Source organism: Callorhinchus milii, unplaced genomic scaffold (genome assembly GCF_018977255.1).
Source record: "Callorhinchus milii isolate IMCB2004 unplaced genomic scaffold, IMCB_Cmil_1.0 Scaffold19, whole genome shotgun sequence".
Classification (NCBI taxonomy): Eukaryota; Metazoa; Chordata; class Chondrichthyes; order Chimaeriformes; family Callorhinchidae; genus Callorhinchus; species Callorhinchus milii.
In genome coordinates, this window is record NW_024704760.1 from 723,126 (window position 1) to 740,596 (window position 17,471).

Consider the following 17,471-nt stretch of genomic DNA (forward strand, 5'->3'; position numbering starts at 1 on the left):
CCTCGCCCAGCCCAGCCCCCACCCCTAAACAATGCCCTCACACCCTCAGCCTCCCAAACCATCAATCTCAGAAGCTCACAGTTTTGCACAGGATTTCATGTGTAGACACAACAGTTTGTAAACAGAGCAAATTCATTTCAACCAAATGAAGCAGATTCTTATCACCTTCCCCCTCGACACCCACCGTCTAAACTCAACCCCCAGCACAGAAAACTTGGGGTACACCCACTGAACTCGTCACTGAGCGAGGCACATCTCTGATTGATGTCTGTGGTCTTCACAAAGATACACTGATGGATGGAAGACTCACTCACTAAACCGAGATTAGACTAGCCACACTGGAAACACCCGAGTATTAGTATAAAACATTGGACAACAGTACAATGAGAATCCAAATTGATATTGCTGGAGTCAAGAGTATTTATTTGCACAATATTCTCTAGATATTAATCACTCTGAAGTCCATATATAGAGAGAGATTTGTATATATACTATATTATATATATTATATATATTTTCTACATGATACATATTTTACATAACAGCCATGCAGTCACTGTTTAATACCCCAGATAGATATTTGTTACAATAAATTTACGAGGTTATGAGCACGGATTATTCAAGAGATTATGACGGTCATGTCGTTACCCCACTTCTATCTCTCTCGCGCCCCCCCCCCCCCCCCCCCCCACCCCCAGAACCCCATCACCACCGAGTGAAGTCTTGGTCCCCTTGGCTTCTCTCCGCAGGATTGATCCCGGGGAGCAGAGATCGCATCCCTCGGCCGACCGTCACCATTACGACAGAGTTACCACCTCAGCTGGGGAGTAATTAGTAGCGAGGACATCTTTGCAGCTCTCTGCATGTAAAGAATATAATAGAAACAAAAAAAAACAGACCAGTGCACGCAAACACACACATTGACACGCGCGTACACACACACCGGCACAAACACATGTGCAGACACACGCGCCCATGCGCACACATGGACATGTGCACACACACACACACAGAGAAACCAACTGCAATCAACAAGCCTCGAGGTTTCCACAAAGGTTATGTTGGGAGGCAACGTGCAGAGAGCAAGCGAGGAGCGATGGGACATGGGTTGAAGTGATATGTGCAGTGTGGCCAAGTGAGTGGGCATATAGATGAAGGACACTTAAAGTAGGGGTTTGGGCCAGGCCAATCTTGCACCATGTTAGTTGCCCTTCTCACCCCTAACTGTCCACAATTCCCACTGTTTATACCACAGATGAAATGGTTCAACACAAAATACAGCTTACAATGGATTTCAAACAATGAGAGGCTTTTATTCGTCTCGGAACACAAGTCACCAGAGGTTGTGGAGCTGTTTGATGACTTGACTGGTTGTGAGAATGTGGAAATGTCATTTTGAAATATGAATTATGGAGAATGTGGAATTTCAACTAATGCTTTCCCATGAATCAAAACTAACAGTTTTCTCTATCTTAGCCTTAAGACCTCGGCTCCAACATTTAAAATGGCGCAGAGAGAATTGGGGAGACATCTTAAATTTAGCCGCAATTTTGAAGCTGTTTTTCAGCCGTTCTTAGACAGACCTGAAGTACAAGGTGTTGGCAATGGATCAACAGAAATATATAGCACAGAAGGAGGCTATTTGGCCATTTGTTTCTGTGCTGTACTGTGAAAGAGCATTCCTTTCAGCCCTGTTAACTGGTTAGACACCTGCAATTACCCCAACTCATCCTCTGGGGTTCCCCAAGCCTTGGCTCTTGCCAACCTGCGCCTATTACTCTCCGGAATTAGGTAAGCAGGATGGGTCCCTCCAGGGAGAGAGAGGGAGGGAGAGAGAGAGAGAGCGCATTCCATTCCAACAATCTATCTCTGGGATTGCCATGTGTAGGTGGGATGTGGGGAATTCTCAGTTTGGTTTGAAGACTCTTAAGCAACGGTGATGGGTTTCTGCGTGTGCGGACACCAGCTGGCCAAAAAAAAATCATCCCCGTTAGCCTGTCTCCCCACCCACACTCCATCCGCCTGCACATTATTCCTCTCTTAAATATCCACCGAGCTCCCTATTGAAAGCCAATTCATCCGCTGGTGGGCAGACAACAAACGACAACAGGGTGGAATGTCCTGTGATGTGATAATTAACACATCAGTAGTGGGCAGTGGCATTTCCAACCCAAGCAACGCCATTGATTTACTGACTGATGCCTGGGAGAGCTGCTCACCCAACATTAACAGGTAGCGACAGGGCAACGAGCAAAGGTTCAACAGTTTTGAGTAACTGAGACAGCAGACAGAACAGGGGGCAGTGTATGCTCTCCTCTCACTGAAAGCACCCGGGTCAGAGAGCCTGGAGAGGAATTCTCAGCCGACTAAACAATATACAACATGTTGCACATTCCAGCACATTGCCCCCAGCGACACCATCGACTGTCAAGGCTCAACAAAAAACAGCTTCCGCCCCTTTGAGATTGCTCCGCTTACAGGATGGATGGTACAGGTGAGCGAGAGTGACGGAGTGGCCAGGGGGAGCTGTAGCGTGATGTTAGGGATGTCAGCCTCACACAGTTACCAGCCACGTTACCAGCTATGTTGGTTAAGCTTCTCGATTTTCCGGGCCCTTTAGCATGAAGGAAAATGCACATGCGTGATTATCAAACAAGAACATCGCAGCCATTGGGAAGAAGATGCATGTCATTACCTGTCATCACCTGGCTTGAATACACACAGGCTATACACTCAGTGTGGCCTCACTCAGACAGACAGACAGACAGACAGACAAGACAGACAGGCAGACACGCAGACACAGATAGACAAGACAGACAGACAGAGAAAGAGACAGACACATACACACACACACAGACACAAAGACACCTCCGCACGGGACATGTTTAATGTTTGTTGTGGTTTGTTTGCCTCCTTTATACAAACAGGTTGTTTCTAGCCAACGAAAGCAGGGTCTGCACTGTGGGTCCTCGCTCCCCGGTCACGGTTAACCATCCCATGCTAACCTGAACAATCATGTGGTTTTAAGATGGAAGATCATCCAGAACTATAGAAAATTCTTCAAATTGGTATTTAAGAATTTTCCACAATTTCGCACCATCTTAAAATAAGTGTGTGCTGTGTGCGTGTATGTCTCCGCTGTGTGCGCTGCGTGTGTGTGTCCACTGTGTGCCTTGTGTGTGTGTGTCCGCTGTGGGCGTGTGTATGCTGCGCGTGTGTGTGTCCTCTATATGCATGTGTGGGCTGCGGATGCAATATACAATTGCCATTTGTACAAAAGCATCAGTTACGAATCAGACTCCAATCACAGCACGTCTCGCTCTAGGTCACTATGGAGAAAGTCTAGTACCTTTCCTCACCCCACCATCCGCCCCACAGGTGAAATCTCCCGGGGTGAGCGAGAAGCAGGCTCCGCCTTTCTTGCCCTTGTCCCTGCAGCAAGAGGCCCTGACGAGGTCACTCTGGTCAGGGCTAACAGATGGGTTCAGTCCTGCACTCTCCTCCTCACAGCCCACGGCCCCCGCCTCACCATTCTGCTTCAAGTCTTTGGGGGAACGGACGGACAGAATATCTGCTCAGAAACCTCAGAGTATATAGACCACAGCGCATTACATACTCTCCGGATTTTCCAAATAAATAAACACGTGCAAGGGTTTGGGGACAGGAGCGAGGGTGTGTGTGAGTGAGTGTGTGTGTGAATGTGTGTATGTGAGTGAGTGAGTGTGTGTGAGTGTGTGAGTGTGTGTGTGAGTGAGTGTGTGAATGTGTCTATGTGAGTGAGTGAGTGAGTGAGTGTGTGTGAGTGAGTGTGTGAGTGAGTGAGTGTGTGTGTGTGTGAGTGAGTGAATGTGTGGGTGTGAGTGAGTGTGTGAGAGTGACTGAGTGAGTGACCGAGTGAGTGAATGAGTGACAAGAGGGAGGGGAGTTATCAAGGGCAGCGTGAAGAGGTTAGGGGTCAAGTGATGAAGTGGGGTCACACAACAGAGAGTGGGGGGGGCAATAGGATGGGGGAGTCTTACCTGAGCTCTTCCTCTCGAGCCCCTCCTCGGGGGCTGGGGGGCAGGTGTCGCTGTGGGTGCTGTTACGAGCCGAGCCGGAGGGAGACTTGCAGTATCCCGGGGCAGGGGGAGGGGGCTGAGTGCCGTATGGAATGTGCTTCCTCCGCTTCTTGGGAATCTTCTGCTTGGCCATTGCCAGCGAGTAATACATCCCAAAGTTATTGACGATAACTGGCACGGGCATGGCGATGGTCAGGACCCCTGCCAGGGCACACAGGGCACCCACCAACATGCCCGACCAGGTCTTGGGTACATGTCCCCATAGCCCAGGGTCGTCATGGTGACCACCGCCCACCAGAAGCCGATGGGGATGTTCTTGAAGTGGTTCTTCTCGCTGGGCTTCAGCTCGTGAGAGTTCTCGCCGATCCGCTCGGCGTAGTAGATCATGGTGGCAAAGATGAGGACCCCCAGAGCCAGGAAGATGATGAGGAGGAGGAACTCGTTGGTGCTGGCCCTCAGAGTGTGTCCCAACACGCGCAGCCCCACAAAGTGGCGTGTCAGCTTGAAGATCCTGAGGATACGGACAAAACGGACGACCCTGAGGAACCCCAGCACATCCCTCGCTGCTTTGGAGGACAACCCTCTGAGGGCCAGCTCCAGGTAGAAGGGCAAGATGGCCACAAAGTCAATGACGTTGAGCAGGTTCTTGACAAAGACCAGCTTGTCCGGGCAGCAGAAGATCCGGACCAGGAACTCCAGCGTGAACCACAGCACGCACACCCCCTCCACATACATCAGGGCTGGCTCCGTCTCCATCTCCTCCACGCTCACCGCCTGCGTGGTGTTGCCCACGCTCGTGTACTCCGTCAGGTTAATGATGTGGTTGAAGGCTTCGTGGGTCTCCAGGCAGAACGTGGTGATGGAGACCAGGATGAAGAAGAGCGAGGCGAAGGCGATGAACTGGAACCGGGGTGGGGAGGGGGATGGGGGGGGGGGGTGGGAGAGGGAAAAAACATGAGTGTGTTAGAGAGGGAACGAAAGGAACGGACTCCAGTACAAACCGTCTTCGTTTTTCATTGAGAGTAAAACTGAGAGAGCGTGACGTCCACAGAGAGAGGGAGAGAGAGAAAATCCTTCATCTTCAAAGCTCTCTAACAACCTTTTTTGTTTTGACCCAGAGTCAAAACCACTTCAGAGTGCTCTACCTTGCCTGTGTAGTGACTGTGCGTTTTGTGGGCAATCGCAGAATCCATTTTTGCGCACAGCAATGTCCTACAATCAGCCAATTAATCTGTAGAACTGCTGGAATAAACATCCTTTGCTTTTCCAATACTGTGGTGGGATCTTTAAAGTTTACCCGAACAGCTCGAGTCAACCAAAGCCCATCTCTGTGTCCAGCTCATTCGTTCCTTTTGCATCACTGGAATGCAGAGATAGATTTAAGGCCACTGCCCAGTGAAACGTCCCACAGTGGGCTCCGTTCAATGTGTGCGAGTGCTCCTTCAAGCAAATTCTCTAGTCAAGTGCGGTCTATGAGGAGGTCTTTCCCAGTGTCATCAGAAACGGGAGCCAGTGAACAACATGACTGTGAGAGCGAGTGAGAGTTAACTGAGAAACAACAACAACAACAACAACTTGCACTTATATAGCGCCTCTCACGCAGGGTAGCGTCCCAGAGCACCTCACTGCCTGCGGCTCCAGAAAGGGTTAAATCATTTGTTTACCGTGCGCAGGGTGAGGAGTACCGCGGAGCAGCCTTGAGCTGCCCGATTGCTGAAGGGCTCCATCGCACAGCCTGTCATTGTCACTGAACGGACTGTACAGCCAACTTCCCATCACATTCATTCATCGCAACAGGTGAAAAAACAACTGTCTCCTCATCGCAAACGCGTCATTTTCCATAACCCTTTCAGTCCCTCAAAATGCCACCTGCCTTCACAAACATCAAACAATTCAAATGGTCTCCTGTGGGACTGGAAATAAAAGAGCTCCCCCCCCCTCCCCCTCCGCCACCCCCCCCCGGCACTAAAACACCAATCAAGTATCAAGTGTAGTGACTGTTTGTGTAAATAAGCAAACACGTCAGCCATTCACAACAGCTCGTCTCACTCCCTCTTTTTCTCTCACTCTCCCCCTTACGCACAAACACACCCCCTTTCTCCTCTCCCCCACACATCCCTTTCTCTCACCAACATAATTCGCACAAATAAGTGGTTTTGAAAACACTCATTAGGTAGATGACAATTTAATCATTTAGCCGTATTTTGCCCCTAAAATATACACTTTAAATATATAAACACGTCTCTGTTTACCTAGTAGTAAGTAAGAACACACTTGTTAGTCAATTGATGGATCGCTTCCCGGGGGTAATGATCCTGTCAAAAAAATTAATGGTAATAATTTGGTCACTTCAATCCACGACTGTTTGTGGGGACGTTGCTGTGCGCAATTGGCTGCCGCATTTTCCCCACAAAATACACAGTCACTGCACTTTACAGTATGTTTTGTGAAGCGCTTTGCGACGTCTCGACGACGTGATAAGGCACTGTATCAAATGTGACGATTATTATTATTATTACATTCAATTCACGACTCGAAGACATAATAAGACACCACATCAGATGCCCCTCTCTCACTCCCTTTCTCTCTCTGTATATTGCTCGTGTGTGTGTGTGCGTTTTTATTTGTGTTGGTTCCTTACATTTTAGTGTAATAAAATCCGCAATATTCACTGTGGAGCTGCGGAAAGTCAGAGAGAGAGAATGATGGTGCAACAAGCGGTTTGTAGAGCGACATCTCTCTCTCTCTCCGTCTCTCTCTGCCTCTACCTCCTCGAGTCTTTCCCAACACACACACACTGTTCACCTCATTCCAACTGTAAATGGCTTTTAAACTAAACTATAATAATAATAACAGGTGCAAAAGAATGTAGATTCCCATTGTATTGCAATTGACACAAGCCAGTTATTGCGCACTTACTCACACCCCAAGAGTTTAAATCTAAGTGTTTTTTTTAACAAAATGAAAATAAATTGGATTTGTCTTTTTTAAAAACATATGTTTTTATACATAAATGTGAGCAGAAAGAACAGAGTAAAGGGCCATATGATGCGATGTCTGTGAGAGTGCGTTGGTGTTTATATGTGTCTGTGTTTGCATGTGTGTGAGAGAGAGTGTGTGAATGTGTGTGTCTCTGAGTGTGTGTGAGGGTGTAAATGTGAGTGTGTGAGAGTATGTGTGTCGGGTGCCTCTGAGTGTGTGTGAGTGTGTGTGTAGGATGATTGTGAAATGGTCCCAGTGATTTTATATGAGTGTGTGTGTGTGAGAGCCTGTGAGTGTGAGAGCCTGTGAGTGTGTGTGAATGAGTGTGAGCCTATGAGTGTGTGTGTGTGAGTGTGAGAGCCTGTGAGTGTATGTGAGAGCCTGTGAGTGTGTGTGTGAGAGCCTGTGAGTGTGTGTGAGTGTGAGAGCCTGTGAGTGTGTGTGTGAGAGCCTGTGAGTGTGAGTATGTGTGTGAGAGCCTGTGAGTGTGAGTATGTGTGTGAGAGCCTGTGAGTGTGTGAGTGAGTGTGCCTGGTGTGTGTCCAGCTGGTCAACTCGCTCACACTCACCCTTGCTGACTTGGAAGAATAGGGATCTTCGAAGAGCGCCCACATCCTGGGCTGGTACAGCCTCCAGCAGCCGCCCAGCTCGGACCGGTGCCGCCCGCACAGCTCAGCCGCCAACGCACGCTCCGTGTCGGGGTCCTCGTCCCGGTCGGTGCCAGGGCTGAGGTCCACCGCCTCGAAGATATCGAGCGCCTCCTCGGCCTCTCGGTGCTGCCGGTAACTCATCCAACAGCAGGGCTCCACGTCGGTCTCGTCGATGCCCCAAAAGGCCAACTCTTCCTCGAACAGAGGTCCACACACATCGGCGGGGCAATGGAGCTTCCCGGTGCGGTAGTAGTTGAGGACGTAAGCGAATATGCCCGGGTGTCGGTCAAAGAAGAACTGGTCGCTCTCGGCATCGTAATCCAAGATGCTCCGGGAATCCGGGTCGGCTATCCAGGCCAGCCTGGTCCCGGGCAAGGTCCTGAGGGTGCTCTTGTAGGTCTCATGTCTCGTTCCTCCCACATTGATGGTGATCCTGTCGTTGTTCTCGTCTCCCTTGACCATCTCTTCCCTCAGACATGATTTGGACGGTGGTTGTTTGTTGGCTGACTTACGTCCCCGGTAAGAAGACACGCACACCGAGCTTATCATGCGGAGTTTTGGAGGTAATTTTTTTTTTGGCCCCTTTTTTTTCCCCCCCTCTCTCTCGCTCTCTCTCTGGTTTGGACCGTTTCCCGCACTTTCCCGCACTTCCCCTCCCTTCCTTCCCTCCTTTTCCAACCCAAGTCGCTAAAGTTGGGTGAGGGAGGTTGGGATGAGCTCTGGATGAGGTTGGAGAGACTGGGCTCCCAACACCTTGCCCTGGGCCACTCACTCACTCACTCACTCAACAGTCAACACACACACAGAGGAACCCTCACCCCCCACCCAACCCCAACCCTCTCTCTCTCTCTACACCTCAGCGGACAATGTGGTCAACCGCTCTCATTTACCCCCCCACCCCCTCCTCCCCGACCCTTCCTCCCCCACTTGCCTGTTCCCCAGCTGCTCACTTCACTTCTTCACTCACCAAATGAAGACCAGGAACATCTACAAAATGGCAGTTGACTTAACACTGGTCCTGTTTCTGGTCTCGTCTCCTGAAAGTCTACACATTAGCAGCCGACCTGTCCCGCTCTCCTCCCCCCACCCCAAGCGATCACATCACATCACATCACATCAGATTGGTCGCAGTAGATATATTTTTCTCCCCCTCTCTCACTCCCTCCCCTCAGAAATAAACATCCATTAACACGATCCAATTTCATTCACATCTCTCCTTCTCCCTCTCTCCCCCTCTCCCCCTCTCCTCCCCCTCTCCCTCTCTCTCCCTCTCTCTCCCCCCTTTCTCTCCCTCTCTCCCCCTCTCTCTCTCTCCCTCTCTCTACTTTCTCAATCGAGTTCCCTTCTCGTTTCCCTAAACACCATCACCACCAAATCATCATCATCATCACCACCATCACCTTCCTCACAGCCGCAGTCTGTCAGTCGCTGCTCTTTCCCCTTCGCTCCTAAAAGTGTGTGTCCGCCGCCAGTGGGGAAAATCCTCAGAGCCCTTTTTTTCCCAATAAAGTCTGGGACTGAATGATCCGGAAAGTTCTTGGTGATAAACAGCAGAGAGTTCAGTGAGAAGATGCGGGTCTGACGTTGAGCAGATTTTATCTTAAAACACGTTATATATATATATATATATATACACACACACAGAGATATTTTGAAATGTGATTTTTCTTTACTGCTACATCATCCTTTCGGAGGGGGAGCAGTGGGTACCGGAGGCGCCTCTCCACCGCATCTCCTCAGGCAACAAGTGTGGGAGAGAACATGTACCTCTGGTGCTCTCTCTCTACTATAGTGCTGTGCAAACCGAAGCTATAGAGGAGCTGAACACTGCCTTCACGGCTCCCGAGGGCGGAGTGAGAATCTGTGTGTGTGTGTGTGTGTGTCTGTGTGTCTATCTCTCTCCACCCCCCACCCCCCACACCCCCACCCCATAAAGAATCTGCCACTCACAGCCCCAACGATGCAGGGATTTGATCAGTAATGTTCCACCAACTCCTATTTGTCTGATCCTCTCCCCACAAAACAACACATCGCCTCAATATAAACATCTCCATATACACAGCACCTCAGTCACTCTGTGTGTGTGTGTGTCTGTCTCTCTGTGTGTCTCTGTGTCAGTCAGTCTCTGTGTGTGTGTGTGTCTGTCTCTCTCTGTGTCAGTCAGTCTCTCTGTGTGTCTCTGCCTCTCTGTGTCAGTCAGTCTCTCTGTGTCAGTCAGTCTCTCTCTCTGTGTGTGTCTGTCTCTCTCTGTGTCAGTCAGTCTCTCTGTGTGTCTCTGTCTCTCTGTGTCAGTCAGTCTCTCTGTGTCAGTCAGTCTCTCTGTGTGTGTCTCTGTCTCTCTGTGTTAGTCAGTCTTTCTGTGTGTGTCTCTGTCTCTCTGTGTTAGTCAGTCTTTCTGTGTGTGTCTCTGTCTCTCTCTGTGTCTGTCTGGCTCTCTGTGTGTGTGTCTCAGTCTCTCTCTGTGGGTGCCTGTCCCTCTCTGTGTGTGTCTCTGTCCCTCTCTGTGTGTGTCTCAGTCTCTGTGTGTGTGTGTGTCTCAGTCTGTGTGTGTGTCTCAGTCTCTCTCTGTATGTCTCAGTCTCTCTCTGTGTGTGTCTCAGTCTCTCTGTGTGTGTGTCTCTGTCCCTCTGTGTGTGTGTGTCTCTGTCTCTCTCTGTGTGTGTCTCTCTCCCTCTCTGTGTGTGTCTCTCTCCCTCTCTGTGTGTGTCTCAGTCTCTGTGTGTGTGTGTCTGTCCCTCTCTGTGTGTGTGTCTGTCCCTCTGTGTGTGTGTCTCTCTCTCTCTCTCTCTCTGTGTCTCTGTCCCTCTCTCTGTGTGTCTCTGACCCTCTCTGTGTGTGTCTCTGTCTCTCTCTGTGTCTGTCTGGCTCTCTCTGTGTGTGTCTCAGTCTCTCTCTGTGTGTGTCTCAGTCTCTCTCTGTGTGCGTCTCAGTCTCTCTCTCTGTGTGTCTGTCCCTCTGTGTGTGTGTCTGTCCCTCTGTGTGTGTGTGTCTCTGTCTCTCTGTGTCTGTCTGGCTCTCTGTCTGCTTGTAAACTATGTACCAGCGCTCATTACATATTTAGCCACAATAATCAACACATTTTTTCTTATCCGCGAAAACGTGTAACATTACAATCCAAGAAAAAAATCATTTAATTTCATTTCAATTTCTATTCCCTCTCTCTCACTCTCTGCTTCCCACCTTTCCTATCAGAAGTTATTGCCCAGATGCTGATGACTTTATAAGATTTCTCTCTCTCTCTGTTTTCTTATATACCTTAATTTATATAATTTTATTTGTGTAAAAATATCACCTAATCGACAAACTCTGAAATTATACCTTAACGTTTCACACTTTGGCAGCAAACACTAGATTCTAGAAAATGTATTATATATATTAATTGTATTATATAATTAATGATTCATATATAATGCATATATATATATACATATATATCATTGGCATCTTGTTGTAGCTTGGCATTGGGTATATATATATTTATTTATTATTTATTTATATATAAACAATCTGTAAGAGTCATTGTTCTGGTCACCTCAAGGCTGGTGGGCGCTGGAGCAGAATTTCAATGAATGGATAAAAAAAAATGCTAATTTTATTGAGTGATTGAATTAATCGCTCCTCGACTAGTGCACCACAGCCACCAAAAGCAGCCTCTTTTCCCCCCCATTACCTCCCCACCCCCCATTTTTCCCCCATTCTCGTAAAATCTCACATATTTTCCACCCTTACCTCCCCCCCCACCCCTCCCCCTTTACTTGGAATCATTTTAACCCTAAAATCAACTGCGGAAAAAATATGCAAGAACTTCATTCATTATGTGACAGAGATGGAAGGGACTAAAAAACCGATGCCCGTCGGCCAAATGTTTAATCAGAAAGGAATCAATCGCCTTATTGCTGTTTCAGTGGTGATGTGAATGTAAAGAGGACGAATTGATTTCAATCACAAGCTCTTGTGTTGGAGTGAAGTGCCCCCTAGCGGAGTGACTGAGTAAATGATAGCGAGGGGTGGGCAAGGATAGATAGCCACAGGTGGATGGAGAGACCCAAGAGTGAGACCCAGAAAATAAACAATGATAACAATAATAATTCTTGCATTTGACACAGCGCCTTATCACGTTGTTGAGCCGTCTCAAAGCGCTTCGCAGAATATACTGTAAAGTGGAGCGACTGTGTGTTTCGTGGGCAAAAGGCAGCAGCCAATTGCACACGGCTGCGTCCCCACACAAGGTCGTGGATTGAATGACAACGTTTTTATTTTTTCGAGGGATTATTACCCCCCGGAAAGCGATCCTCCAATCGACTAACAGCCGGGTTCCTGCTTACTGCTGTGTAAACAGAGGCGTGTGTGTGGAGTAAGGAAACTTGCCTGTGTCGCCCTGTCCCGGCCGGCCGGGAATCTTGATGTGCGCTGAATGTTCAGGAGCACCGTTAACGTTACTTACAGCACATGAATGTGTGTTTGATGGTGTGGTTTCCAATCCTGTCAGTTTGAGTGCTCGCTGCCTTTGGGGATGGACAGTGAGCTGAGTGCTGACAGCGGCATTGGCTTGCCCCAACACAACACTATTCTTGTGACAATCAAACACTGGTTTCACTCGTGAAACACGTCTGAGCCTCGGCTTTTACAGCGGACCATCAAAGGGTTAAACAGGTTTGTGTGCCAGGAAGAGACTATACACAGAGTCACAGATGTAAGGAGGGATCGAGAGAGGGACGGAGACGTGAATTCTAACTGGACGATGAGATGGGACGGGATTGGGTAACTTGGCTGTTTGTCTGGTGCCGTGGATTTTTCCGCTGCTAATTAATGACCAGATGGTAGAACAGAGCCGGGCTGTACGTCCCTCAGGGTAGCCATGGCAACTGATGAGCAACTAACAGGTTGAACTGGATGGAGGCTCATCACAAGAGGTCACAGGAGACATTTGGAAGGAGTTGGCCTTTCGGCCCATTGATCTGATCCCATTTTGAATGTCATACCAGCAATCATTAGTCTACGTCAGTGGTGACCAAGCTCTTTGGTTGGCCAACAAAATAAATGTTTCTTGATTCAATGTTTCTTATGGCATAAATCTATAACCTCACAAATGACACCCAATGGGAGCCAAATGGTATGTACCTCACCCTCATTCCACCCCATCGGTCTATCCCGTGTCCCAACCTCAGCCAACTCTGGCCTGAAACCCTCCTCCCGTTCAGCTTCCATTGAAACGTTAAACCCAGGTCCCGTCTGCCTGATCAGGTTTACATTTTAAAGATTAAAGATGGTTTGGAAGAAGCGAATGGGAGGGGGCGCTTCCTCCCTCCTGCTGTCCTGGCCGACATTCCTCCCTCAAATTCACCGAAAAGCGGATCAACATTGTGTGAAGCGATGGGTTTGCTCTCACGCTTGCCAGTGTGGTCATGTCCTGCAATGTCCTGTACAACCGCCAGATATCTCCCGCCCGCATTGGAAGTGCATATTTAGCAACCCACCGGCTCCACCCAGCGGTGAGATCCGAGCAGTCAATGCTCCTCAAAACATCTCACTGCCTGGGGAGAGAATGACCTGGAAATAATTGCCCCAAAGGGTCCACACAAACTCCAAAGAAACAAGAGAAATCTCACCATAATATATTAAATACACCATGAATATAGGTTTATATACAGCATCGTGAGGGATCAGTTAAAGCATGAAAATATTCACCATATTCACTTTTACAATTTTCATAATTTAACAGAATGTACACAGACATATACAGTTTCAATGTACAATATAAATAGCTCAACTACTGTAGGTAGCAATGTTTGCTGGTCACAAGAATTTTCAAAATAAATCTGCAAAGATTTACGCTCTAACTAGACTTAACCAGAGGTGCAGCAATATTGTGTCCTTGTCATGTGGGTGGGGGTCAATTTGATGAAGGAGAAAAATTCTGCTCCCAGGAGAAGTGGGGGTTTGGGGAGGGGGCAAAGGAAAGAAAATATTAACCATCTGACTGCCAGCAGCTTTGGGGCTATTTCTGTGCTCCCTGGGCCAACCATTTAATAATAATCCTCGCGTTCGATACAACGCTTTATCACGTTGTCGAGACCTCTCAAAGGGCTTTAGAGAATATATCGTAAAGTGAATTGACTGTATATTTTGTGGACGAAACGAGGCAGCCAATTGCGCACAGCAGCGTCCCCACAAACAATCGTGGACCGAGTGACCGAATTATTATTTTCTTTCAACTTCAGTTTAAAACAATAATTCAGCTCATGATCTGTGCCACTGTCTGACTGAAACATCTCACGTTACAACGAAAACCAAGTCTGAGAGGCTGGGCCACCTCTGTTGCTTTCATCTTCATGTTTCTTAATAAAATATATCAACAATTCTAAACAAAAATAAGTTTTTTTAAAAAAAAAACGTTTACTTACTCGTATTCCTCTCAGCTCTGTGAATCCCTATATTTGGAATGCAAATTTTCTTGGAAGTATTTTGTATATATTTTTGAAAGATTTTTCTTGCTCCCCCTCCCCTTTCACCCCACTCTGTTGTGCATCCCCTTCCTCCTCAGCTCGGGGTCGTGCTCCACCACTGCCAAGCGCTCTGGGGCGCTATCCTGCGTGAGGGGCGCTGTGTAAATGCAAGTGGTTGTTTTGTATGTGCTGGGGACACACTTACAATAGTGTCTACCGCTAACCTCTCCCAGTCTTTCTCTGCACAGTGAATGTCAGACAGACCAACCTCCCCCCCTCAACCCAGCCTCACCAACACCCAGACACACCTGGACCCCTCCCTAACCCCAGGGGCAATGAAGACTACCATTGCTCTTCCTCTGCGCACTGACTGGGACCAACTAATTCAGCACAGCCGACCTTCCCCGAGCCCCGGGCCATCTCCTCGAGGGAGTGTTCTGGTTTGTGCTTCAATCATTAACTTACCTGTGGTAATATGGTGTGCGGCTGCTCTCCAGAGTCAGGGGCGTGAACGGGTGGTAATGGGGAGGGACTGACCTCACTCTCTCCGCCCGTTGTCAGACTATTTTATCTGAAAGTTGGCAATGGAGCAGAACTGTGTAGGATTCTTGGTCCCGTCTTAACTTGGAATTGAAGAACAATTCATTCTGAAATGGCCTCACAGGTCAGGACTGGGTGGAATTTGAGTGCTGTGGGTTCACCCTGTTCCCATGGGGGGTGTGGGGGGTGCGGTGTGGGGGTGTGGGGGTTATTGGGATTGAGCACAAAACAGCAGGAAACAGTTATTGAGAACTCAATTTCTGCGCATTAATGTGTAAAGGTTTCCCTAATGTTATTGCATATCGTATCATAAAACATATTCTAAAATCAAATGCGGGATTATTTGGGGGTAATTTGTCACTTACCCCCCGACCCCACTCTGGAGCACTCGTCTACATAAGGGTTCATGTCACGCACCGCTCTACACAACCACTAGATGTCTCCACCCGCGACCCATCGGCCCCACCTGGTGGGGACTACCCAACACTGCAGGGAAACGCTTTCCTTGAGCTCCTGAACATGAGAGTTTGGTGGCGGTGATGAGGGGTCACTCTCCAATTCTACTGTTCGCCATCAAATCCAAAAGCCCTCTGTGCTGACACTTCATTTCACAGTGTCATAGCCATCGGAATCGGTTGGGGTTTGGGGCTGTTTGGGGCTGTTTTGGGGCTGCGGCAATGCTGCCGTTTGTGGGGACACAATTGGTGAACCTCTGGGTTAAAAAGTGCAATGGGGTAATAACGTTTTGATCTCTCGGATTGTAAATAACAGTGTGAAATCAACACTTCGAAGCTGACGCCTATAGACCTCTGAATACATCGGGTTCTCACTACATCACCACAGTCTATGCACAAACAGCGTTGGGGCTTCACTGCGCTTCACCATCGAGCGCTGCGCTTCAGTTACGCGTTAGTTACGCTTTACCGGAGACTCGGCACAGTCTGGAATGTCTCTCTCTCTCTCTCTCTGTGTATAAGGCAAACACTCACTCACTCACACACTCACTACGGTACCTATGTACTGAGAACCACAGGAATAGTACACTACTGACTGACTGACTACAGGTATCTACTGCCACAAATATACTGTCACGTCCCGTTCTGAACAGTAGACTGAGGAGCAACGATTACACGGGACCGCGGATGACTATAAGCGGCCACGGACCGTCTGCCATTACACTCCCTCCGTCCCGTCAGTTTGTTGGAAACTTTAATGCAGTCGTTATGGTTCCAAATCACTGTCAGTTGACTGATTGAGCGAAGATGAGAGACAGACAGGGGTCAAGTTTCACCGAATGGCGGGGTTTGGGGTGTGTGGAGGCTGTGGGGCTGGAGGCTGGGGGGGCTGGAGGCTGGGGGGGGGTGGAGGCTGGGGGGGGGGGCTGGAGGCTGGGGGGGGCTGGAGGGGGGGGCTGGAGGGGGGGGCTGGAGTGGGGGGCCTGGAGTGGGGGGGGGGTGGAGGCTGGGGGGAGGCTGGACGCTGTGGGGCTGGGGGGGGGGGGGCTAGAGGGGGGAAGCTGGAGGCTGAGGGGGGAGGCTGGAGGGGGGAGGCTGGAGGCTGGGGGGGGGGGGGCTGGAGGCTGGGGGGGGCTGGAGGCTGGGGGGGGGGCTGGAGGCTGAGGGGGGGGCTGGAGGCTGGGGGGGGGCTGGAGGCTGGGGGGGGGCTGGAGGCTGGGGGGGCTGGAGGCTGGGGGGGGCTGGAGGCTGAGGGGGGGCTGGAGGCTGAGGGGGGGGCTGGAGGCTGAGGGGGGGCTGGAGGCTGAGGGGGGGGCTGGAGGCTGAGGGGGGGCTGGAGGCTGAGGGGGGACTGGAGGCTGAGGGGGGGCTGGAGGCTGAGGGGGGGGGGTGGAGGCTGAGGGGGGGGTGGAGGCTGAGGGGGGGGGTGGAGGCTGGGGGGGGGCTGGAGGCTGGGGGGGGGTGGAGGCTGGGGGGGGGGCTGGAGGCTGAGGGGGGGGGTGGAGGCTGGGGGGCTGGAGGCTGAGGGGGGGGCTGGAGGCTGAGGGGGGGGCTGGAGGCTGGGGGGGGCTGGAGGCTGGGGGGGGGCTGAAGGCTGAGGGGGGCGCTGGAGGCTGAGGGGGGCGGTGGCGAGAAGTGGAGGTTCCGGGGGGTAACAGAATGGAACGGTGAAAGACGTTGAAGCTTTGGTCCAAACCTTGTGCTGTGCCTTCCAATGCCTCAGGACTGACTCCATCAGAGGTTCCCTTTGGCAGTGATGGATTGGAGGGATGGGATTGATTGGTTGGCGAAAGAGTTAGAAAATTGTACTTTTCCCCCCACGTGAATCTTGTGCTCATTAACCAGTTAATATTTCCAGCAAACACACAACCCCCCCCCATTGCCCCAGAGCTACAGCGTTGGTTTGTCCGCCCCCCCGGAGGAATATTAGAGACCTCGTCCTCAGGACAGGTCCTGACTGATGTAAATGGAGGGAATGTTTGGGCACCACAGTGGGAGTTTGTGTGGAGACGGTAGAAGTGAGAAGAATACTGTGAGTGGCAGCAACTGCTCCCAATATCCATGTCAGCTCTGGGGGGGGAATTGGCTCAAACCCATCCGCGTAATCCAGTAGTCGGAGTGAGAGACCCAGTCCGGCTCTGGGCTCTTTGTGCTTAGATCCAGTTGTGAGACCGGTGGAAAAAGGACTGAACCTGGACCAGGAACTGGGACCCAGCCTCGAGCTCTGAGCAGATGTGTGGCTGAGCCCGGAGTCCTGGGGCAGAGCTGGGGACCGCCCTGGGGCAGAGCTGGGGACCGCCCTGGGGCAGAGCTGGGGACCGCCCTGGGGCAGAGCTGGGG

At 50.2% G+C, this 17,471-nt stretch overlaps 1 protein-coding gene across 1 annotated transcript; it reads right to left on the reverse strand.

The window, feature by feature from the left end:
* Positions 1 to 734: 734 nt before the first annotated feature.
* Positions 735 to 8,452, reverse strand: kcnc4 (potassium voltage-gated channel, Shaw-related subfamily, member 4). Its single transcript, XM_007899441.2, is given in 5 exon segments — positions 735 to 859; positions 3,350 to 3,544; positions 4,020 to 4,304; positions 4,307 to 4,958; positions 7,610 to 8,452. Coding segments are annotated over 5 exon segments (1,824 nt in total). The 5' UTR covers positions 8,240 to 8,452; the 3' UTR covers positions 735 to 797.
* Between the last annotated feature and the right edge of the window lie 9,019 nt (positions 8,453 to 17,471).